This window comes from Corvus kubaryi, unplaced genomic scaffold (assembly GCF_017639235.1).
Source record: "Corvus kubaryi isolate FWS band 111438036 unplaced genomic scaffold, C.kubaryi_AGA036_p1.0 74, whole genome shotgun sequence".
Lineage (NCBI taxonomy): Eukaryota > Metazoa > Chordata > Aves > Passeriformes > Corvidae > Corvus > Corvus kubaryi.
Window position 1 is genome coordinate 9518353 of NW_024582061.1, and position 24310 is coordinate 9542662.

General features: G+C 41.0%; 1 protein-coding gene across 5 annotated transcripts in view; it reads right to left on the minus strand.

The window, feature by feature from the left end:
• The window catches only part of FGD4 (FYVE, RhoGEF and PH domain containing 4), a 105337-nt gene that overhangs the window by 53292 nt on the left and 27735 nt on the right, over positions 1-24310 (minus strand). Inside the window, exon 1 of one of the 5 annotated variants that reach the window (XM_042050610.1) lies at positions 22796-22867. The exons of 1 other annotated variant lie outside the window; for it this stretch is intronic. Coding sequence is in view for 1 of the 4 variants with exons in the window: in XM_042050607.1 (XP_041906541.1) it covers positions 1922-1937 (16 nt within the window). In the remaining 3 variants the exon portion in view is untranslated. Of the gene's footprint in view, positions 1-1921; positions 2225-12590; positions 12787-14300; positions 14617-22795; positions 22868-24310 lie in introns of those variants that run through there. 3 more of the 5 variants (XM_042050608.1, XM_042050609.1, XM_042050607.1) reach the window with 3 other exon arrangements.

Here is a 24310-nt window from a genome sequence, read left to right on the forward strand (position 1 = left end):
ATCAATGCTCCAGGAAAGATACATTCTACATACTGTGTAGGTGCATTCTACATGTTGTGGGCCTTTAGTACTTGGAAAAACTCCTTTGCTCAGGTAGCTGGACACACTCAACTGCCCATAGTGACAGGGATGAATGAACTGCTATGGGAATTTATACTCCCTATAAGTCCTGTCCCTCCTTTTGCCCTCTCACCCAGTCCCAGCAGTCAGCACTGGAAGGATTTCTTTCTGTTTCAGACTGGAGGCATCCAGAGCTTCAGCGAGAGACTCACTGCTTCTCTGATACTGTTTACTGGGGTCCAGGGATATCTGTCCACTTGATTTAAAACCCACACAGACTGGAATTACTTGCTGTCACCCTTTCTCTGTGCACTATCTATATCCATAGGTCTTCTACACCTGATAGTATAATCTATGTCACCTTTAGGCATGTACAAATTTATTTGTACATCACATAGTTAATGTCAAAAACCCAATCAAATATCACAGCTTCAGCACTCTATTTGACATTCAGACTGCCACTGTTACATGTAAGAATTCTGTAGGCTTTGGCCTTTGCAAACTGAAAGTAAGCCAAGGGGTAAGAGGAAATAGTAGTTATAACACATGATCCTTCCTGAAAATCCATAAGGGTTCACATCACATTTACAGGAAAAGGGCAGGCATTACATATCCTAGAAAACGGCTCTTGAGAGAGAAATCTGTGAAAAAAGTTTCCTACATCCACATGTCAGTTCTTCTCAGGATACAACAAAATGGTATGTAAGGAGTGGGAGGAAAGGTGTGATTCCCATCCCTCTGGTTGATTTTTAAAAGCTAGAGGGAAAAGGGCAATTTCAAACTTGCTCATAAAACAGATAAGGAACCAATATAATTTTTTTAAAACAAGTATTCTTTGTGGTGCCCCCCCCCCCCCCAAAAAAAAAAGCAGATGCCCACAAGGACTGAAACCAGGAGAACTGGGTATTTGCATACGTCTACTCAAAGCTTCTCTAGCAAATCTCAAACTCACTCTGCCAGTGACTCCCTTCCCTCTCTTTAGTCTCAGAGGGCTTTCCAGAGAGGCAGACTGGCATAATAACCCAAACCTTCCATGGATCAGCTTCACCCATCTCTCTGTATAAAACCTAATTCAGAATATTTGCTGTCTTACATTAAGTGTTAGGGTTGGGTATGCCTTTTGATTGAACTTATCCCAAGATGAATTTTTCTCAGAACTGAAAAATGCACTCACTTAGAAGTAAAGCACTATTTTCAGTAGTATTCTTTAAAACTCATTTACAAGCATACAATGGAAAAAATCCAAACCTTTCACTGGAGGGTGCAATAAAAGATTTTTTTTTATAATTCTGGAAGGCAATCCTGTACATTAAGTGTAGCATAAGCATCAGTTAAATGGATTATTGCAACATTATACATGAAAAGCTGGGTATAAGTCACAAGTGTACACCTACTTCCTAAACAAGGATATAAATCTTATGCAGGATATAAATCTTTGAGGCAATGCTTTCTCACAGATATGCTCGATAGAAACCTTACAGCTATGAGCAGAGCTCAGTGAACCCGGCAAATAAGCCAGGAACTGAAACCACTTACAAACATCACAAAACTAAATTTCCTTTTAAGAAAGTCCAGAGCTGGTGAAAGCAGCAGCAAAACAAGCCAAAAGTGAAGGGGTTATTGGTGTGGCAGACGTATCAGGCAATCAGTTCAGGAGCTCATTTACTTCAAGCTCATTTACTGAGAATAGGAGGAAAAAGCCACCAGAGCATTCCAGATGTATTGCATCACAAGGCAGCTGATGTTCACCGGTTTATTTGCCTCAGACTAAAAAGTTTTAACTCTTGGTGTCTCTGGACACAAACACACCCCGAGTCTTGAAGAGTTTAAAGTTTAACAGAAGCATCCCGGTCAGCCTTACCTGGTTCAGAAGACATTGTTTGCAAATGTAATCCAGTACCACTGCACGAGGAACTGATTTTGCACTGGTAAAAACCCTATGAGAGGCTCACATTTATCCCATTTACAAGCCCTACAAGTTGCCAGAAAGGATTTCTCCCCAGGTGCTCCGTATGTGCTGACAGTTTACACGCTGGGTCTCTCAGTCACACGATGCTCCTCCTCCTCCTCCTCTTGGAGGGCCAGCCCGTGCTGAGAGAAGCATAAGCTACGCAAACCAGTCTGCTCAGAGAAGAGAGTGAAGTCTGCTCACGAGGAAAGAGGAAAAACAAAGAAATCAGCTTATGTAACGTACCAACTGCTGGAGAAAGAAGGAGGAGGAGGAGAAGGAGGGACTACTGTAAGTTGTTTTGTCGAATACCTCAGCCACTAAGAAAGTTTTGTCACTATTAATTGCGTTGCTGTTCGAAATTAAAGCGGCATCAAGGTTAAAGGACAAGTTAGTACATTTTTCTGTTTGGTTCTTTGTTCTCCCATATTGCATGGTGCTCATTTCAAATCATCTTCTGCATTTCCTAATCTCTCTTTAGAGATATGCCAAGAATGAAGCACATATGACACACAGGATACCAGAGCACTGACCAAAAGAGTCTACGTTAAAGAATTGTTATGAAAACATTAGTTTATTCAGCATAGATTAAAATTGATTAGAACAATTTAAAATCAATTTTTAAATGACATAAACTACATATTGTGCTCCAGGGTACAATACAAAGATATTAGAGTGAATTATGAACTGAGGAAATACAGAGTTTCAAAAAGCAAAATGATTAACTGGAAAGGGAAGTAACTTTCTTTTATTGTTCAGAGCTCCCACACCATGTGATCCTTTCATCTCAGCAGGAGAAAAAACTGGGATTTAAATCCAGCCCTGTCAATTCGGATAACATGAATCAGAATATTGCAGGCAGCTGAGGTCATTTTCAAGCACTGCACTGCTCCAAACCACAGCTCCCTGCAGCCCCTTCCATCTCCAGCCTCGCAGTCCCCACGCTGACAGCTCTGCAGAGCTGCTTGGAGGGCTGAGCACCAAGGGTTACGGGGAGCACGCTTGCAAAACAATCCGTAAGTATCTGTTTGTCACTGAGGGGACAGCCCTCTGGAAGGGGCAGCTAATTGTTTCCTTTCTATTACACATGTTGAACGGCAGGGGGATAGTGCCAAGACCAGCAAAAAAAAAAAAAAAAAACAAACTTTCCTCCAGTTATTTTAACACTTTGGTGCATTTTTCGTGTTGAGATGAGCAGATGCAAGCTCGGTGCGTATGGATTTGACACCTAAATGGAACACATTTTTAGCACCTTGGCCAAGATTTACAAGTTTTCTTTCTGTTTTGAGCATTTATTTTAAACTGCTGAGCTAGGAAGTTGCGTTTCCTCATCCCTGATACTCTAGCAAGTAATCCCAGGCTCCTTAAAGAGACATACCAATTTTATTCACCCAGATCTTCAATGCATCATTAAAATAAAAAATAGCATTAACTGGGTTTCATAATCAAACCAAAAGAACTCCAATGCGTAAGTTGTATTTGTATTTTGGAATTTCATCTCCAGGAGTTCAAAGCTTGTCCCGGTTGCTTGGGCTTGCACATGAAGTACCTTTATAACAGAACACCTCATCTCTCCAGAAAAGCCTTTGTTGAGAAGATAAATTTTCTGCTCAGTTTCCCACATTTGGAGCAAACCACTTTCCCCATGAGTCTGGTTTGTCCATCTGCCAGTGAGGGCTTTGCCAGCCTTTCTTCAGCCAGATCTACTCTTTCCAACCCAGGAAAACCACTGATAATGCTGATCATACAAGTACATGCCAGATTTTAAATTCAGATTGGATCAGCAATATAGCTTTCAACTTTCATACAAACAATATAGTAGGTTAGAAAACAATAAGACAAATAGCTAAAAAATAATTATTTTTAGAAGCAAGTATTCTAGATAAGCAGCTACATAAATGGTCACTGACCACTGCAAGCAAAGAGAAGAGAAGGGGTCACACAGGGAAAAGCAGGGGCCAGACAGGAGTCACTGCAGCTCTGCTACCACTCAGGAAGAAGGAATTTTACACACATGAAGGAAACCGGGGATCCTATTTCATTTCAGAAGTAGAAACATTAAAACAGGTATAAAAATGTCACCAGTGCCCATCTTTGAAATACACATTTAACTCCTCCTTTTTTAAAAAAAGGTAATATGTTCATTGTTCCATATCTATTTGATTAGTTAGCAGATAAGGGGATTTGGAAGAGATTAAACTGCTAGAAGGGTAATATCTCATTAACCTATTACCCTGGTTTCACAAGTGTTCTACGCCCAACTTTGCTTACTCGAAAAGCAGAAACATGCAAATTGCACAATGCAAGTATTAGTTGAAAATTCATCACCAAGAAGTGCAGCTGTGTCTTCCCTGTCACCTAAACATGCCTAGGAACTTTAAAGAAAAGTTAATTTAAAAACAAGGTTCATTTTATTAATTTTCTCTAAAAGGCAGATGAGGAGGCATGGAGAACAACTAGTTAAGTAAAACATTCTCATAAGTGTGTCATTAAAGTCATACTACCAAGATAAGAAGTTGCTGTCATTTAGTATAACCAGAATAACTACACAGATAAACACAGTATGCATTTCTCAGGCTAAACAACAGCAGCTTTTTCTCAGTACTTTCCCCATTTTGCAGACAAGGGGACTCAAACTGTGTACATAACTCATTTGAATATTCTTAATGTGATGAAGCTGAGAAGGAAGTCACATGAGTACTGTTAGGAAACCTGGAAAGCTGAACTAAATATTAAAGAGCTACATGAGCAGCATGTCCCTGTGACATACAGCCCCCAAAACCAAGCTGGCTCATGTGACAGTGAATCACAGTCCAGTACTCAACATGGCTGTCTTCTGCTTCTCTCCTCCTTACTGCAGACTCACTTCAGGCACAAAGTGTTTGAAAAGGTTTGCTGAGAATGATGCATCAGAACATGATGCACAGGTTGTGTCAGTCAGTGATGGAGAGGGAGTTTTGTCCCAGCCAAAGGATCCATAACCCACCTGCACCCTGACACAGAATTCAGGAGGAGAACTTCTGAATTTCAATATGGAAACACCTCCCAACTTTCTTTTTCCATGTCAAAGATCTATAGACATCTCAATGAGTCCAAGAGGGAAAGGCCCCTTTCACAGGGCTCCCATAAATAGCTGTGGTTGACTCACACTGACCTCCCCTTTCTCTTCTCAATTACACCCCAGTACTTCAAAATCACAGCATTTGGGGCATGGACAGAAATAAAAGCATGCTTTGTTGTCATCCCCAAATAGTTCCTGAGGTGCTATGAAAAGCCCCTCTCACGAGCTGGGCAGTAGCCTTCAGAGGGGTTCAGCTTGGCTCCCAGCTATTCTTAGGGAAATGGGATCAGCTACAGGACACCACACACCCGGGTCCCAAAGTGACCCTCACTTCTGTCAGACCTTCCACATGCTGTCCTTTTCATGACTCTTGGGATAGTCTAAAATCAGTAACAAGTAATTTTGTGTGGAAGCCTGGATGGCTTAAAAAAAAATATTGAAAAAAACCCAAAGCACACAACTTATTTAATACTGCTGTCTTGTTCAACTGCATCCTGCAAGCTTTGCCCCACAGGCACGTGAGGAAGGAAGAAACAGCCATATCACAACTCAAGATTTGCAGGCATATAATGAATAAAAGGATGGGAAGAAATTCTATATTAAGGAAGTGACCTACAGAAACCAGTGATCACCAGGAAAAGGAGGGAGGAGGGGAAAGTCCACACAGAAGTGGGCTGGGCAAGAAGGAAGTTTAGGAATGGGTATTCAGGACTCCCGCAACAAGGAAAAGCAACAACAGCTTTAAAAAGATGGGTAACTGACCCTCAACAAGGTAAGAAATACTAAGGGATACTGGATCTGCAGCCCAAACAGAAATAAATCCATTTGATGAAAGGACATTTTCCCTTCCCACTTGTGAAAATCAGGAATATCTATCACTCTCCTCCCTAGCTCTCCTGGTTCACATGCAAGGAGCTGCAAGAAAAGTAATCTCAAGGTAGATGTGATGAACAATTACCATGCCATAATTGGAAAGTAAATATGAGTATTTTTCCATCCTTTTTTTCTTTTCTTCCAGCTCAGCTGTATTATATGCCCCAAAGGGAAAGCCTGTGGTTTATGATTTAGGAAGCAGAAATTACTATTTATAGTGTTATCCATTCTATTTCACTACACAGAGCTAGCAAATAGAAGAGTTAGCAAAGAGAAGACATCCTGAGACTCTGCTTTTTCTCATGGCATATTCATTGCTTTGTCCTTCCCATGCCTTCCTCAGGCCTCCTGTCTCCCACACAGCTGCTGCCTTGTCCCCAGTGACTGCATTACCTCTGATGGTGATGTCCCTGCCTGCCACTGCACCTTCCTGCAGCCAGGACACACAGCCAGACCAGCAGAGTCAGAAGGGCATCTCTGGTACCTTGACGGCTTGAGGTCATGACGTAGCTGGTACCACAGAAACCCATATCCTCCTTTAAGGAAGGGGGAGAAAAAAGGGAGAAGGAAAAAGCCTGTGGTCTACCCTAAAATTCTTGTGCCATCCATTTTTACTCACCTTCACAGATGAAACATCATTTAACATATTTGCAGAATAGTATAGACTCATTTTGCAGTTAAGGTAGCTTTTGGTCACACACAAACACACAAAGCACACGTGCACCCCACCAAAAAAGGCTGTGACCCAGGCCAGGAAGACCACCATACAGAATTCTCCTTAGATTCAGCAGTACAGTGAAAGGCTGAATTCATAACTTTAAAATTACCCCTTCCACATTAAAAATCCAAACAACAGACTCACAAATGAAGCAGATCAGATTGCAGTGACCATGATTTCACTTCCATATAAAAATCAAATTAAGGCAGTGCTAGATACTAAAAATAAAGTACAAATTATTCTTAGTTTGAATTAATAAAACCTGCATGGGGGATTCACAACAAACAGCAGAGTGGAATGCATTAATACACTTCTGGGGTAGATAAGAGTACACAAAATATGATCAGAGGAAAAAAAAGGATTAAAAAAATAATCAGATATTCTTTATCTGACAAGAAGCAGTAGCAAATGTTTGGGTAACCCACTGCAGAAGGCATCAAACACACAAGCCCCATGGCTTACAGCATCAGTTTATAGATCACCCATGTCAGCAGATGCATTTGTGCAGCTGTATTTTACCAGATGCTGAAAGCCATGTTCACCATGAATTTGCTTAGTCTTTCCCTGGTAATCCCATTTGCATTTCTTAAACAGAATATGCAGCAGTACAGGCATTTTTAACCTGCTCCACCTTAGCTCTGACTCCATGCCTTCTGAGGAGGAGAAACTTGAAAGCACAAGACATTTCTCCTTCCACCTTGCTCTGTCCTCCCTGTCACCTTATAGAAAGTATCAGATGAGCTTTGTCCAGAACACATCAGCTCCTAAAAACCACGGAAGTGTGGAATGGTTTGCGTGGGAAGGGACCTTTGGAGGCCAGGCAGTCTAGCCCTCCTCCATGGGCAAGGACATCATTCACCAGATTGGTTTTAGGACAAAAAATGTCACTATCTGTTCACAGCTATTTCCTTCAGCCTCAAATATACGTACAGCTGTAGTCTCCTTACTTTGTCCTGCTAGGGCCAATTTAATCTGGTATTTACAGGACAGTCAGCAAATTGGGCCCTTCTTTGCAGGGTTTTTTCTTCCCTGCCATTAATACATAGTGCTGATTTTTTTGTAGTCCATCCAGCCTTGTGTACCTCAAGTGTTCAGAGAAAAGTGACCACAAGGAATTCAACAAACCAAATTCATTCAAAAAAGGAAGGTAAAAATACAGACAGTGGTGACAAAGAAGAGAATGTAGAAGTGTATTTCAGCTTTTAGAGCAGTAAGGGTCTAAGATCAGAGAGAGCTGTGACTGTTTTTATATAGTGAAGTGATGCTGATAGTTAAACATAGCCTTTGAGACCACATCCACACTAATGAAACTGTAATTTCCTTTAAATTATTGCCATCCACACACCAGACCTCATCAGCCAGCCAGTAATAACTTTTCACCATTTATTTCAACACAAAAGCAATCAATAAGCTTTTCCCCACAATTCCTTTACTGCTATCTCTGAACTCTAAAAACCTGCAATCAGAGAAGATGCCAGCTATAAAACAGACACAGTCAGGTTTCATTGTTGTGTTTCTTATGGAAGGAAATTCTAGAACACCACCTGATTTTGTGATAAACAGGATTAAAGCAGTGCAAAGAAAATCTTAATCCATTAAAACATGATGAACAGACTAGAGTATCAAAGAACAGTAAGTAGATCACATCTGACTGAGAGGCTTTTCCCTCTCATCATGACTGTGTCCTGGGCATTGTTTTGAACTGAAAGTGTTTAGTATCAGATTGAGGGACTATCACATTTCTGCTCACACAAGCTGAGGACACTCCATGGAAGACACACATACACAAAAAACACCTCCGCTGCCAACTGGAGTTCTGCTCCTGTGTTAAGCAGCAACTAAAAAAGCATTCTACAGTTTTCAGAATATTTCAACAGTGGGAAAATTTTGAAATATTTGAAATACTTTCAGGTAAACCAGGGAAACACTAGGAATAAGACCAGTAAAATCAATGACAAGTCTGGAAAATTTAATTCAATTGTTTAGAAAGACTATTATTTTACAATCAATCAGATCAGCTTTATGAACACACACACACAAATGTTCAGTCTCTTACGGCCTAACCAGGCCACAGCTTGCAGAACAAGTGGTAATATGGGCAAGGCTCTTCATCTACAGTGTTCCAGACTAAGATTTGAAAATGAGCATTTCCCCAAAATAACAAGATGCTAGCAGACAACAGAGGGGTGCAGCATTGCTGACTTCACTGCGGGCAAGCAGAGCTCACACTGCTAACTGTGAGTATTTAATCATGTTAGATTTTAACTGTTGTGTCTCAGTTCTTAGGCAAAGCTCTTATTCCATCACTGAGCCTTTGAATTTATTTTGGCTGATAGCAGCTATCTTTAAGAGTGTTTGTAGCAGCTTCCACAGTTGAAACTGACTTACACACAGAAATCTTGACAAGCCAAGGGACTGAAACACTTGCCAGTTACATTATAGTGGGTGGCCAAGTCATAACAGCAACATAAGGCTCCAAGCAATGGCGTGAACAAGAGCTACTGAAGAGAACAGACATCAGAATTCATCCTGGAAACTGCCTTGACACACAGAGCTGCCAGAGAACTATTTCAGCTGTAGAGAAAAGTGTCACAGGATCTTTAAAGAAAGGCAACAGGTAATCTCTTATATAACCTATGAAGCCTTTTGATATTTTAGAGAGCTGAACAATACTCAACCACGCTGAACAAGTAAAATGAGCATGCATTATTTATTCCATGTCTCAATCTCAGTGTAGCTGCTAGAAGCATGGTATGGGAAGCCATAAAACTATTTTGAATCACAAGAAAGACACTTCATGCTTTCACTCATCTTCCTAAGCATCAGTGACCTCCTTAAGAAAGAGAATAAAAAAATAAAATAAATATTAGCTTGTGTCCCATTAGAAAATAGGACAGCAGTGTAGGAGAACACAAAGGATGCTGATACTGAGGAGAAGATACGATGAAGAAAAATTCCAGGTGAGAAGTTCAGGTCCTGCCCTGCAGCAATGACTCATTACAGAATCAAGTTGTTCTTTAAAGTACTATTACAATCTCTTGAGCTAATTTTCCTTCTACTACTCAAACAGCAGCTATGTTCAACACCTCTCCAGGGAATACACCACACAAGCCATGGCACTACTTAATGCCTTCAAAACAAAACCCTTGGTTGTAGAAAAGTCTGTAATTCAGGTCTTCTGCAGCCTCAATCGCCAGTTCATAAGCCTTTGCTGAAAAGATTTGCATAAACCTTTGTTTCAGTCTTAGCTAACAAATTTAAAACAGGTACTCAGAACTATAACCACAGCAACACCTAATTGGGTAGCTGAATGTGGATTTTGTTTCGTCTTTTGGTAAGTGTTACTACAAGTAGAAGTGGAACAGACAAGTTACAACACCGTTTAATATCAGGGCTAGCTGCAGCTACACCCTCTCCATGAAGGTAAAGTGCATCTGTGGTAGTGGAAAAACCACAGCAAAAAAGTAGAGTCTGAAGAAGGCACAAGCCAGAAAATGTCTACAGATAGTCAAGAAGAGGTACACAAAAACTGCCATGAAGGTTTCTCCAAAGTCAGCAGCTGGAAAAGCAGTTCTACTTGAAAAGCACTTCTGCTAGCCATCTGCCAGGACTGGAAGGCTATTCTTCCCTCCGATTCAAAATCTGGCTGCCCTGGGTTACCATTCTTCTGAAGCACTGGAGACTGGCTTGAGCCCAGAAAGCATCATCCTGATAGCAGAATTCATTTCTCGAAGTGCCTGCTCGAGTTTTCTACTGACAGGGATCTCATGACACTGGCAATGAGTTCAACCTTTCCTGTTCATTTTCCGAAGCACAGGGTAACACTGGCTACTCATCATTTAGCAGAGTTGAAAGCTCTCTTTAATGTTTGCTTCCTATAGCCAGTAAGAGTCTGTGATTCACAGTATGCCAGAAGAAAAGCCTGCTGAGCATCTAAATGACAGGTAAGTTATATGGCTACCTGTGACTGAGGCTGGCAGTGGGGAAATCCCATACAAAAACCCCTCAGGACCAAATGGCTCCTTCCAGTCCTGATCTCCACATTCCCAAATGCACTCAAGGACTTACTTTGCTGAGATATTCATCAAAAAGTAAACAATTCCCATGGCTCTTATAAGTCCAAGTAGTATTTTTATACTTAAAATGAGCAGCTAATTATATGGTAAGAGCAACTGGATGAACTGCGGGGGGAAAAAAAAGGAATAATTCCACTTCAAGATATTCTGTTGCTGGCATGCAGTCATTTCTTCCCATCCTGTTCTTCTTCCAACTTTGAATAACAATTACCTGGGAGGAATATTTTCTGAAACTATTTGCAGAACAGCTCTGAGTCTTCAGGTCCTTCAATTAGACACCTTAACAAGGTGGAACCTCAAGAAAGGACAAAAGTACTTCTGGACTAAATGCAAGCCCCTCAGGAAAAGACAAAAAAACCCTACCACAATTCACAGACATGTAATTCATCTGCCAGTCTTTCCCATTTAGTTACTCATCATCTCACTGCACAGGTTTAGGATGGTGATCTGCTTTAGAACGAATTCAACCAATTTGATGTTTTCTAAAATCTGGTACAGCGCTTTCCAGCATCGTGGAGAAAAAAAGTGTTAATGCCTGCATTTTGACCCCACCCATACAAAGCATAAGAGGCACCAGCAAGTTTACATTACTAAGGCCCAGCAAACAGACCAACAGCAGCAGTGCCTGTGTCAGCAGGTTTATCCTCCCACATCCAGCGTCTGGAGAACTCCATTATTCCATGGGACTTGCAAAGAGAACAGTTTGTAAACAGGCACCAGGAGTTTCCAAAACAGCTGGCCTTTCAGAGGGAGCTGCAGGCTTTAACCTTGAAACAGCCGTGCTGCTGTAAGGAGACAGTGAGGAGCCTGGGCTTTTTTGGGTTTTTTGTTTTAATGTTCACCATACCCCAGTAAACAGCAAAAACAAAGTGTATTGAAAACTAAGCGTGTTTAAAACCTCCACCAGGCAGCAGCCCGGACACAATGTATAAATAAATGCAAGTCATGTCAAACAGCATTCCACAGTCATGTGTCAAGAGAAAAGCAGAAAGATTTGTCTGTTTGAAGAAAACAATTGTGATCGTTTATGCTCAAGCCACTTTCTTATATATTGACTCAGGATTTTACCATTTAATGGCACGTTTCCTGAAAGCTTAGTGAGTACAGACACTATAAACAAGATTATTATGACCCCATTATATACTAGGTTTTATTTCTAGACACTATTTAGTTGAGAGTTCATTCAAAATGCCCTTTTATTGGGAGATAATGTACCTAAGTTTAGCTTACCCTCTTAAAATAACCCAAATTAAATCGCTACTCAGGATGACCCATCATCTCTGCTGGCCCCCAAAGCCCATATTTTAGAATAAATCTCCTGGAAGAGATCATGTAGCAGATTACACTGGCAATCATTTGTTTGCATTAAGCATAAACATCAGAGCCACTTGTAATGATCTACCAAAGATTTAAAAAAAAAAAAAAGCCTTTAAAAAAAAAAAATCATTAGTTTCCAACAGACATTTAACAGTTCCTCTCTTACATGGAAATGGGATGTCTACCATGAAAGGCCAGATGCTCAAATGGATTAAACAGTGTCTAGCCTTTAAATCCTGTATCGACAAATCAACACTGACCTAGTGACCTAAAGTAAAATTTAATAATTAAAAAGTATCCAGCAGACACATATAGACCAATCAAGAGAGAAATTCAAAAAATTTCTCAGCTTGAGACTGTTTGGATGTTTACATGGTGCTCATCAGAGAATATAAGAGCTGGAGAGTGCAGAATGTAAAGTCCCCTATTTATCCTTGACACATGTTTAGCAGAGGCAGTGGGAAAGCAGGCTCCTCAGCACAGCCCCAGTTAGCAATCAGGAGAAATCACCTCCGGAAAGGGTACACAAGCCATTACCTTCCTGCCCACAGGATTGCTGCTCTCCGTGAAGACTTGCCAACGAGACAATAATTCACACGCGGTGACAGTGAATCCTGTGTGCCTTCCTCGAAGCAGAGCAGGGAGCAGAAACACATCCCACAGCAGCATAACCTTGGGAGGGCTGCCCTTCACTCCCGGCAGGCCCACGATAACACCTGAAGGGTGAAAGTCTAATCTCTTGCCAAGCACCAAAGCCAATCTGCCCCTTTCCTTCTGACAATGCAATTACAGACCTGTGAGACTCGCACGTGGGAACAAGTCCACTGCAGCCCATTAAGAGCAAGTTTTGCATAAATCACCAACTTCAAAGGCAATGCAATATTTAAATTCTGGGGAAGGAAGGGAATTTTTAAAAGGTTTTTTTTTTAATTACAAGTTGATGCAGCTTCCTTTAAGAGTGCTTGCCCAGTTCCACCAACATGAGAGTGTTACATGCTGTCTGAAAGGACTTCAGGCACATATACCAGCCTCCCACAAGCACAAGAAAAGCTCATTCACCACAAACAGTTAAAGTACTCAAAGAAATAAAAACCCTCTCAACCTCCCACACACACTTTTGTTAGGCACCAAGACTTGAAAAGCATCTTGTAGGTTAAAAATTTATCTTAGTCAAATATGTTGTAATCATGACTTATTAACTCTATCAGTAACTTTCCATCCAGACTCCAATGCACTGACATTTTCAGTGGATAAAAGCAGAGGACAGAGAGGTTGAATTAGCACTGACACAATTAAAAGCCTCTAGTAGTGTTCTCCCCTGCACCAAATAAAAATGGCAGTTCTGGCAAGAGGAATGCAGCTTAAGACCTTTATTTGAAAAGGGAAAGCCCATATGCCACTAAGAACATCTGCTGAAGTAACATTTTGCATTTTTGGGGTGCAAAATTTTAATGTCCCTCGTTTAAGTCAGCAATCTGAATTGCACTAAAATGTTCACCATGCATATATTTTGAAAAAATTTAATACTCCTAGCTCCTACAACACAGCAAAAAAAGTATTTTGTAGGACAAGAAAACCTTACAAGGATATACCTCTAATTTTATTTTCCCCTTTAAATGAAAACAGAGAATCCTGAAAATCAAAACAGAGAATCCTGAAAACTCATGTTAAGTCTCTGTACAATTAAGCTCTATAGAGAAATAGTCCAAAATGTTTGGTCAGTTGGTGAGTTAGAAAGAGGGACAGAGGGTGGGAACGAGGAGTGGAAAACCTGCTCCTGCATTCTGCCTCCCTTACGCTGCTTCCTCTGGGCAAACTGCATAAAACACCCTAAACATCCATTGTATCAGCAGCTCTGCTCGAACATTTCCCTCTCGTCTCACCCTTCGTGCCAGTACGAAAACCAAACACGTTTCACATCCAAAAAGAAATCACTCAGACAAAAAGCAATCAGCGTGAAAAGACATGTAAATCAAACAGATCTGGCAGCAAACAGCACTTCATAAGGACAAGAGATATGAATTGCTCCATTTGTGTCAGTTCTGCCAGTTATTGTTCTGACTTACTACTTTAACTACCCCAGATTAAACTGCTTGAACTGCAACAGACAAACAAAGATCCTTAAAATACAATCCCCCCACACCCTCCCAACAATAAGCATTATTTCCGTGGTGCTGCCATCCTCAAATCTTAAAGCCACTACATCAATTAAAAATTACCTACATACAAAATGCATTTAGCACCGACCTTGCAAAAAGCTTGCTCCTCTTGGCTAGAAATCATTAACAGTTTTGGTAAAATCCTTTTATGTGCTCCTCCAGCTAGCTAATTCCAGCCTTCCATTAACGCACTCCATTGCAGATAATTGCCGACAGCACACGCTCCCCTGCTTTTGCTGGTTCCCAACCCAGCGAGGATAATCACATTCCAGCAGGGAGTGAACAGATGGCAGCCTCCATGGTAACCAGTCCTCCCCAGCTAGTGGTAGCACTGGGAGACTCCCGGGGACCGGGGCAACAAGCGCTCTTTGTGCTCCAGCCTCGCAAAGCCTGAGCGCAGGCACAGCCGGCTCTAGGGCTGACTGGGCATGCCTGGCAGGTGACCTGCCTTCGCAGGCAGGCACGACACCTGAACAAAAGCTGTGACCAGGTTTAACCTTGACTCTGCCTGCTCCCCGCGGTGTGCGGGGAGTAAAGGGGGTAAAACACCCACTGAGATGGAGGTGAAGCTAAGCGGGAGTGCTATTTGCTATTAAAACAGAGCGCTCAGAGAAATTAGCTGGGATCTGTTTTTCCCCTGACAAAATGATTTTCTTTAGGCAGGCTTATTTCCCCTGAATGGGTTTGATTTCAGCACGATGGAAACATTTGCTGCCTGATCTCTATCTCCCGGACTTTGAAATTGCTCCCCTGAAGATACCGTAATCTATTGCTCAACACGAACTGCACAGACCCTCTGTTTTGGTCTCAGGGCTGCTGCCAGGCTTATCTCCTCTGCATCTGCCGAGATCAATGCTGATTCAGCAGCAGGCAAAACTGCCCTGTCTCTCTGCTGCACTGCCAGGAGAGGCGTGTCTGGAAAAGCCTTTTTTTTAATATATCAAAGGTGTGCCTGAAACCTCTGCTCTCACCGGGCCAGACCCTGCACAGCTCCACACCTACAGCAAAGGTGTGTGCACCAGCTCAGAGAATTCCCACTGATGCTGTCTGCAGGGAAAAGGGAAGTGGCTTTTCACATCCAACTGATAACGATCTTCTCTGCAAAATAAAAGGGCTTTAAAAGAACATATTAAGGCTTTAAATACTGATGAGTTGCACAGTCTCAAAGTATTTATGGTTTGGAATACTGAATATACAATAGCCTTGACTCACTCAAACTTTCTCTCCCTCACTGTCAAAACCACTCAGCACTTATGACTAATGGCGTGTCAAAAAACCTGTGGGTAATTTTACTTAAAGCTGAGCCAAATTTGGACCTCAGGTTCCTGCATGCTAACTAATAGCAAACTATTCTTTTGAGGAAGGGAAAATGGTTTCCTTTCTCCTTTAATGGCACTTTTAATTTTCTAGCTGGTCCTGCAGAACAGCTTTTTGTTCCTTTAAAAGACTGAAAAACCCTGAGCTGGACCCCACCATCACAAAAACACGTCTTCTTCTGCAAGTGGTTTCAGGCACGGAGCTCTTTTGTCTCTCCTCCCACCCAAATTTTCAGTTTTCCTTGTCCTCACTGCACAAGGATGTTTATTTTGTTTCGCAGCAAGCCCAATGAAGTCCACATTGGTAAGAGACACCACTGTTAAACTGCTGGTGCATTACCATTGGAAGCCTTTCCATCCCTGCTGACAGTACAAGAGTATCTGTAATCCACACCAAAGTCCCCACCACAGAAAGCTGAAGAGGACCCAGATTTCAGAAGGAACTCACAGAGCTCACAAGGGCACTGTGGATACTGGTGACAGGCGTAGGACCAAGCCCAGGTCTGCCAACTTGCCCTCCAGGACTAGTAGATCATTCTGACTCATGCTGCTAATTTCAATCCATTTTCTTCCTCTAAGTAAGTAATCTTTACATCATCAAAAAATTCTTAAGCTTATATGGACACCAAACCTAATTATCCATCAGCAACAACAGTAAAATAAAGTCAGGAAGACTTTAAGATATTTTCAAATATCTTATTTGACTTGCCAATTGTTAATAATAAAAAGTTTTCAGCATTAAAGAGTCATGGAAGGCACCAGTAGCATTTCCTTTTTCCTCTTAAAAATAAAGACTGTGACTCAGAAATTAGTTTTGATGTATTTATAGATTTTTATGTGTTTATGCATTTCCAGGGTTAAAAAATGGAGCAATTACACTTCTTAGCAAATTGACTTCCAAATTATAGGGATTCAACTTCAGTTTCAGTCTTTTTTTCATCATGAAAGGGACACCTCCTACAAAACAACTTTCTAGATTTATGTTAATTCTAACTTTGTATTTAAAAATTAAGTTGTTTACTGAAATATTATAAGCAATCTTGGTATTGGAAAACCTGTTCCATGCACCATAAAAACCCTTAGACCATCTGTTCTTGAACAAGAACTAACTGTACTCATTATAGGAGGATTGCTAGCAGAATGAAGGGCAACAGCAGTCAGAATCCATTTCAGCTTCTTACTTGGAATTTCTTTCATTATTAGGTCTGATTTTACACAGATACAATGGAAAAAAAAATAAATTACATGGAGCAGCCATCACACAAAGGAAGGGACAATGTGACACACAACAGTCTTTGGCAGAAGCAGTAGGTACCATATATGGAGCAACACTAAAAAAATTATCCTCCGTACATATGACAAAAGTTTTATTCAAACTACTTGAAAAGGACAGAGGAAAACAGCACATTCAAAATGATTTTGAGGAGGAGTGGACAAAGAAAAGAAAATTTAGTCATCTCCCCTTCTCGTTTGGCTAAGAGAGAGCTGGAAGTTTAGGAATAAACTGGTTTTAGCTGGAAGATATGAATGAAAAATAAAGAACATATAAACATCCTGTGTCCTGAATTGATTTCATTGAAAGGACTGTCTTTCACAACAATGACACCATGTGCTTCAGCTTCTCCAGTCCCAGCTGCTATCTGATAGACCAAGATTTTGGCATTTTATTCAGGTTGATGAAGTCTGAAACTGGGTTTTAGAAATGTATGTTTTTCAAATTGGGTAAGGGAGAGGTCTTTTTGGTAATGACCACTTAAAAATCTATTCAGCCAAACCAAGTTATGTGAGATCAGAATGAGGCATACAGACAGCAGTTAGTCACCATTGTCTGCATAAGATTTGAAAGCTGCAACTAAAACCAACTAAGTGACATGTCAGGCCTCAGACATGAATGTTTTCAAGTTGTTGCCCATTTGTCATACCATTTTTTAGAGTTCTACTAAAACAGGCTTGTAATTCCTGACAGTTGCAACGTTTACTGCCAGACAAAGTAAAACAATAGAACATTGATCTGCTCTCTATGATAGTGTCACCTTTGTTTATACAGAGAAATCAACTTCAGTACAAATACAGACTCATAGAATTGTTTAGGGTGGAAAAGATCTCCAAGAGCATGGAGTTCAGCTGTTAACCCAGCATCACTGTATTCAACACAAAACTATGTCCCCAAGTGTCACATCCATTGTTCAAAAGCATTTTTTGAACACTTCCAGTGATGCTGATTCCAGAACTCCCCTGTTCCAATGCTTGATAACCCTTTCAGTGAAGAATTTTTTCCTAATATCCAATTTAAACCGCCCCTGGTGCAAACTGAAGCCATTTCCTCTTGTCCAGTCACTTGTTACCGGGGAGAAGATCCCAACTCCCACCTTGCTACACCCTCCTTTCAGGGAGTTGTAGAGAGCAATAAGGTGTCCCCTGAGCCTCCTTTTCTCCAGGCTAAACACCCCCAGCTCCCTCAGCTGCTCCTCATAGGACTTGTGCTCCAGACCCTTTACCAGCTCCACTGCCTTCTCTGGACACACTCCAGCTCCTCAATGTCTTTCTTATAGTTGAGAGGCCCCAAACCGAGCACGGGATTCAAGGTGCAGCCTTACCAGTGCCAAACACAGGGGACAAAATGGTCATGTATTCCATTTAGCTCCAAACCATCTAGTACTGAAGAAGTTCACCTTAAGGGAAGCAGGACGTCTACATTTTTAAGAATTACATATTTTTTTTTTTATTTTAAGCAAGTATAAAGGCTGAAATTTGCAAAATTCCCTCTTACTTTCCCAAAATCCCAAGATTTAGCATTTTTTGTGATAAGCGCAGAAGGGCCAAGGCTTCCACACTTCCACTGCCTCTTCTGCCTTACCTCAACTGGTTGTTTTCCTAAAAACCATGGTGCTTTGCAGAAGGAAAGCAATGAATTGAGCCCTGCAGACAGCAAATGATTCCTCAGCAGCAGCTGAGGAGACCTCAGGCCTGGCAAGCTGCACTCCCGTTACTTCCCCAGCGATTTCAGGCCTCACAGTTTCACACCGGCACGTGCTCCTCAGTGTCACAAGAAACAAGACTATGGCATTTATTTTTCTTTCACAGGGTGTCCTGAGAGGAGATGTGTGCTGGGCATGGAAGAAAGGGCAGCTGTTTTGCTTTTGTTCTTACAGGCAGTGTTTGATTCACATGATGTCAGCGTTTCAAGTGATGAACCTTTCCCTTCCAAACTGCTACTGTTTACAGAAGGGGGATTTGCAGCAGGGAGATGAGCTCTCTCCTTCTCACCAGCTCAATGACACTGTCTCCATCCACTGCAGCAATCCTTCTTCCAATGTTACAACAGCTGTTCCTGTGGACATTTATTTTTGGCAACTATCATTAAAGGACAACAAAGAAACACGGATAGAAGTTGTACTAGGCCATCTTAGTGACCTGCTTGGTGCACAGGCCTGAAAGTTACCCTTCCTTCATAGGCAGTCCTCCAGAATAACTTTCAAGTTATGAAAATGAATGCCTTATAGAAATGTAAGAAACAAGACATTTACTGCTATTTCTCCAAAGATAGTTATTTTCAGATCAGGCACAGCACCAGCCCAATACACTGGAACACATTCCATAAACCAGAATTGCTTTAGTTTCCGAGCAGTTTACGGCTCCTCTCCCACTGAGCTGCATCAATAGGGCCTTCCAGTTAGTAATGCCTGTAGCAAAGACATCATTTCATCATAAAGCCAATACTAAAGCATGTCTAGAGTTATCCAGGCACATTGATAAATATAATGTTCAAGTATTATGGAAAGAAAATGATGTAAAATCTAATTTCAAGAAAATCCACCCATCCAAAGGCTCTAGATTTGAGCCCCTTCCTCTAGTAAAGAAAATACTCTTGGAAACGTCTGATAATAAAGACACAGCTAATTAACAGAATTTTATATTGTAAACACAGAATTATTTTTATGTCAGCAGCAAAATGTAGTGCACAGAAGGATTACTTAGGAGAATCTGTGATTGCACAGGCTCCCTCAAGAGCACACTGCAGCTCAGGCCTTGCACATCCGAGGCATGAGAGAGCTCACACTGATGGTACCTACCCAGAAGCAAGAGGGATGGATTTGGTTTCGCAAGTTGTGCATGAACAGAGAGAAATGGAAAGCCAACATCAAGAGGCTTGCCTCACAACAACAGAATAAGCTGTCCCACTAATGCATTCAATCAAGAAAAAAAAAAAAAAGCAAGAGGGATGACAAAAGTAGAGCAGATTTCAGCTGAAAACTCAGTGTGTCAAGGTAGGACAATTCAGTTCACTGTCTGGAAGCACTCAACAATAGGGCACAGCAACCACCAGACATGCCTGATTATTTCTGCAATCTCACAGAGTGTTTCCATGGAAAAGCAGCAGCCTCCTAGGTTTGACATTCAGCGTCTGACAGCTGAGCCAGCCAAAGCTCAGACTCACAAGGCTCAAAGAGAGATCACAGACAGCTCTTTGGACGTGGTTCTGAGCAATGCAAGAGTAAATCCAGCTCTGGGGAAGAGCCCAACCCCAGGGGTTCTGTGCTGTGCTTTTTATTTACCAGTTAAGTTCCCAGTGAAAGCAGAACAGACATCAGAGCAGCACATGGGTGGGAACTGTGGCCACGGGGCTTTCCTTTCTCCTTAGGCTTCACTAATGAATTCCGAAAAGTCTGTATAGGAACTGAAGGACTGCTCTTGGGCAGAACTGGCAAAACAAAGATAGAAATGCTATCTCTGGGAGAAGAATGGCCTGTACATTCCCTCCTCTATAAATTATCCCACAGTAAAGACCAACAACAGTAGGAGAGTAAGGAAACGCAGAGAAACCGATGCTACCACAATGAAGTAACTCACGACATTACAGTATTCAGTGTGCTTGTCTCCTCTGTGCAGATACAGGAAGCTCTCATACTTCATCAATCAAACTTGCAAAGACAAAAGGTTGTTATAACTCCAGAACTTGAAGTTAGGCTTTGCAGAGGTAATCTGAGGTACAGCAGGAGCAGTGCTATTTGAGCAGTACTATTACATCAGCATTCTCATGCTTTAGCCCACTGCAGGTGGATAACTTATTAGTGGCAAAGAACGCAGAAAAAATTCTTAAAATGCATTTAGCAGATCCACTCATATAACACACATTGCTTTGATTTAAATTCCTCTCCAAACTCATCAAGCACCGCTTTGCCAGAGGTTTCAGAGTTCTGGAGACATCTGTGCCAGATCCAACACAAACAAGCACTTTTCTGGGCAGTCGGTACCAGTTTTCAGAACAACACATTCATTTTACAATACACCTTGCTTTTCTCTAGCCAGAAGGTCAGCAGAGCAGGAAGCCATCTAAAGAAACCTCATTTTGGAGAGTATTTGATAAGGCAAACCTGGAGCATGCTCCTTCCATGTCCACAGCTGACAGCTCTACTGACAAGAGGAAGGAAAAGCAGCATCACGGGATTTGCTGGTAGCTGACAAGACTACACCAACAAAACTTCAAAATTCCACCTACCTCCCATGCTAGCTCACACAAGAGAGTTAGCTTTTTCACAACCCAAATTTACAGGGCCACTTAAGCCAACAGTAGCCATGTGTTCCACTGGAGCCACCCAAAATACTCCTGGGTTTTATTTTTATTTATATCTCAATGGCTCAGAGAGTTCTTTGCAGTCTACCTCCTCCCACAAGAATAAGCAACCAGTTTCACATCTGGGGGGATGGTGGGGAGGGTGGGGAGAAAGAAAAAAAGGAAAAAGAGGTTTTGCCAGAAACTGTTTAGAAAATTCTGATGAATACTGGGGGTCTTGGTCCCAGTTAGGGCTTCCAGGTGGACTCATGACAGACATATGGCACTAGAGGCATACAGCAGGTTATTATCTCTATTTCAGATTATTTTCAGTAACAGTAATCAGCCTAGTACAGCCTATTGCTGTACAATATTACTGGCAGAAAGCACCTCGTGAAGGCTTGTATTATTACTGCTACTAACATATAATGCAAAAAAGGGGGATCTTGCAAGAATTTTATTATTTTGCTACAAGGAAACAGAAGAGAATATTAGCACGTGAGTCACTGCAGTACCTTGAAAGGCCTCGGCTTTCCATAGCTTGCCTTTAATTGCACTTACTACACCTAAGGATAAGGGAAAAAAAATAAAACAGCATAAATCAAGACATACCTACAAAGAAAGACTCCACACATTCTGAGAAATGAGCAAGACTGACACATGTGCACCAAACAGAACTAATAAACTGATCTTGCTCGCTAAAAGAAAAATCCAGAGACACTTTTGAAGTTTTGATTGTCTTTGCACTGGTGAGAAAAATGAGTCAAAAGAATGCAGTACCAACAGGGATGGATACTTAACTGCATTTCAGTATTCCTCGAGGAATACAATATAGTGCAAATTTGTACATATAGTGTATATATGCACTCCAATGAAATATTTTCCATCCAGTCTGCCTGTACTTTCATTTTAAACAGCTAGGATATATTTTGTATTTTGATGTATATAAATATATCTATAAATACATGTTTATATATTTAAACAGCACTCTAGTAAATGTAAGTATTACCTAAACCTTGCTTTCAGGCAAACAAAACTTTTGGCAATGCACTGCAAGGTAATGATGTGGGGGGGCCATAGTGACACTCACCCCTTGTCTCCATCCATAATTTCAAAGATCATCACTATTCTCAGACTGCATGTGACAGAAAAATAGGAAGGAAAGGTCAGGAAAGCGTCAGAAACTAAGTTCAAATTCGAAGACAAGTCCATGGTGTGCAATGACAAAGGTCACAAGCCTCTATTTCTCTTTGTAGGGGTAACTGCCTTGAATCAACACATTATTGTTCTGCTTCTGCTGCTGCTTATCCAAGCCATGAGAATTCGGTTTAGTGCAACTGCCCTTGGACATTGGCAGATGATTTGGTCCTCAACAACAGCAAGAAACAACCTTTCTTTTTGATATCAGCAGAAAAACGAGATCTAGACCACAGATCCACTCCTGCACAGAAAAGTTTGGTCACAGGCTATCAGAGAATTATTGGCCTCCTGCTGATTTCTAATTCTTTAAGAGAGATCTATACACGTATCAGCTACAGGCCAGGATGAGAAAAACTATGCAGATCTTGATTTTCAAATATTTCTGAGACTCTCCCAGAGAATATATATTTACTTAAAAACCAGTAAACTATTAAAGGAAAATTTAAACCCCCCCCCCCCAAAAAAAAAACCCAAACAAAACCCCAAAAAACCACAAAAACAAAAGACACTTACTTACAGCTACCCATGCCTTATATAGGAATGCCAGTGCCACAAGCAGAAATCCTTACATTCCAGTGATTTTGTGCAAGTAAGCCTACTTATCTAGGAGGCAATCCTTAAACTGGACAAAGAATGAGCATTATCAACTCTTTCTATGTAAAAGGAAGTTCTGAATTTCATAACTTAGTGACATAGCTCAGGAAATAAGCAACGAAAAGTATTTCAACACATACTAACAGCAGATTGTGTGAGTGGGCACCTATGTCAAAGGAAATGTATCTTTAAAATATTTCTTTAAAAGGAAAAAAAAATCCTTACACATCAGGATTTGCTTGTCTCAGCACCGTCAAGAATAGCTATTTTCTATTTCACATTATGGAAGCTATATTCTTGTCTCACCTTTAAGGCCTTTTAGGAACCCTCACTCCTTAAGAAAATAATGAGCAGCTCTGGCAGTGCAGAATGTCTGTCACTCAGTGCAGAAGAGCAGTCCTGTATTTTAGTTTGTGAAGAACTAAAAACACATGAATAAATTCACAGAAAGGCTTTCTATAAGTTACTTCCACTTGTAGCCTCACTATTTTTTCACAGTAATAAACTGTCTAGTAGTGAGTTATTATTTTCCTGCAGCAGGAAACTTGTAAACAAGACAGGTCATGTAATTTGTTCCTCCATTTTTGCTTCTCATCCTTTTGCTTTTTATACCCAACTTCAGCAGCAGGCCTCCAACCCTTCTACTGCTACATATTTGCACCATGCAAAATTCAGCACAGAAACAAGCATGCCCTGACTGCCAAAAGCTCCTGACTCTTTTCTGCATTGACTGTAATATTATTGAAATGCTACTAGAGAATTTTCAGGCAGAATAAAAAGACTTGACAACTTCCACCACGCTTCAATAAAAGCAAACAAACTCTTAGATAAAATCCCGTAGCACTAGGCATGGATGATGCCAGCAGCTTTCTAGACAGCTGGACACTCACCTGTCTCACCACCCACTACATGCAGCTTCTGTAGAAGTCCATTCCTCTAAATGATATGTTTTACAACAGGAGGAACCAAGAGTTCTAACAAAAAGGGGAGTATGTGTCTACTGTACTACTGCTTCATTAAATGTGAGAACTCATACATCAGAAAATTGATATTTAATGATCAATAAGAGTTCCGTAAATACACAAACAGAAGACATAATAGGAGACTACATAGTCCAACACCCAGCCCTGAACCATAATTGGCATATCTAATCCATCCTGGGGAGATAAATATGAGAAAACTACATCATCAAAAGCATACATTATACCTAACTCAGCTTAATAGAAGAGAAAGAAGAATACAGTTCTTTTTAATGGTTCTTCAGGAGAAAGCTACCTGATGCTATAATGTGTAAATCAACCACTCTCTCATTTTCTCCTAAATACCAGCAGGGCAAAGATCCTCAGCATTCCCATGAAAAAATGGAGTTTAAACATCATCATCTCTCAATACTGTCTCTTATTTCACCCAGAAACCCTTCTGACCCTTTCCTTC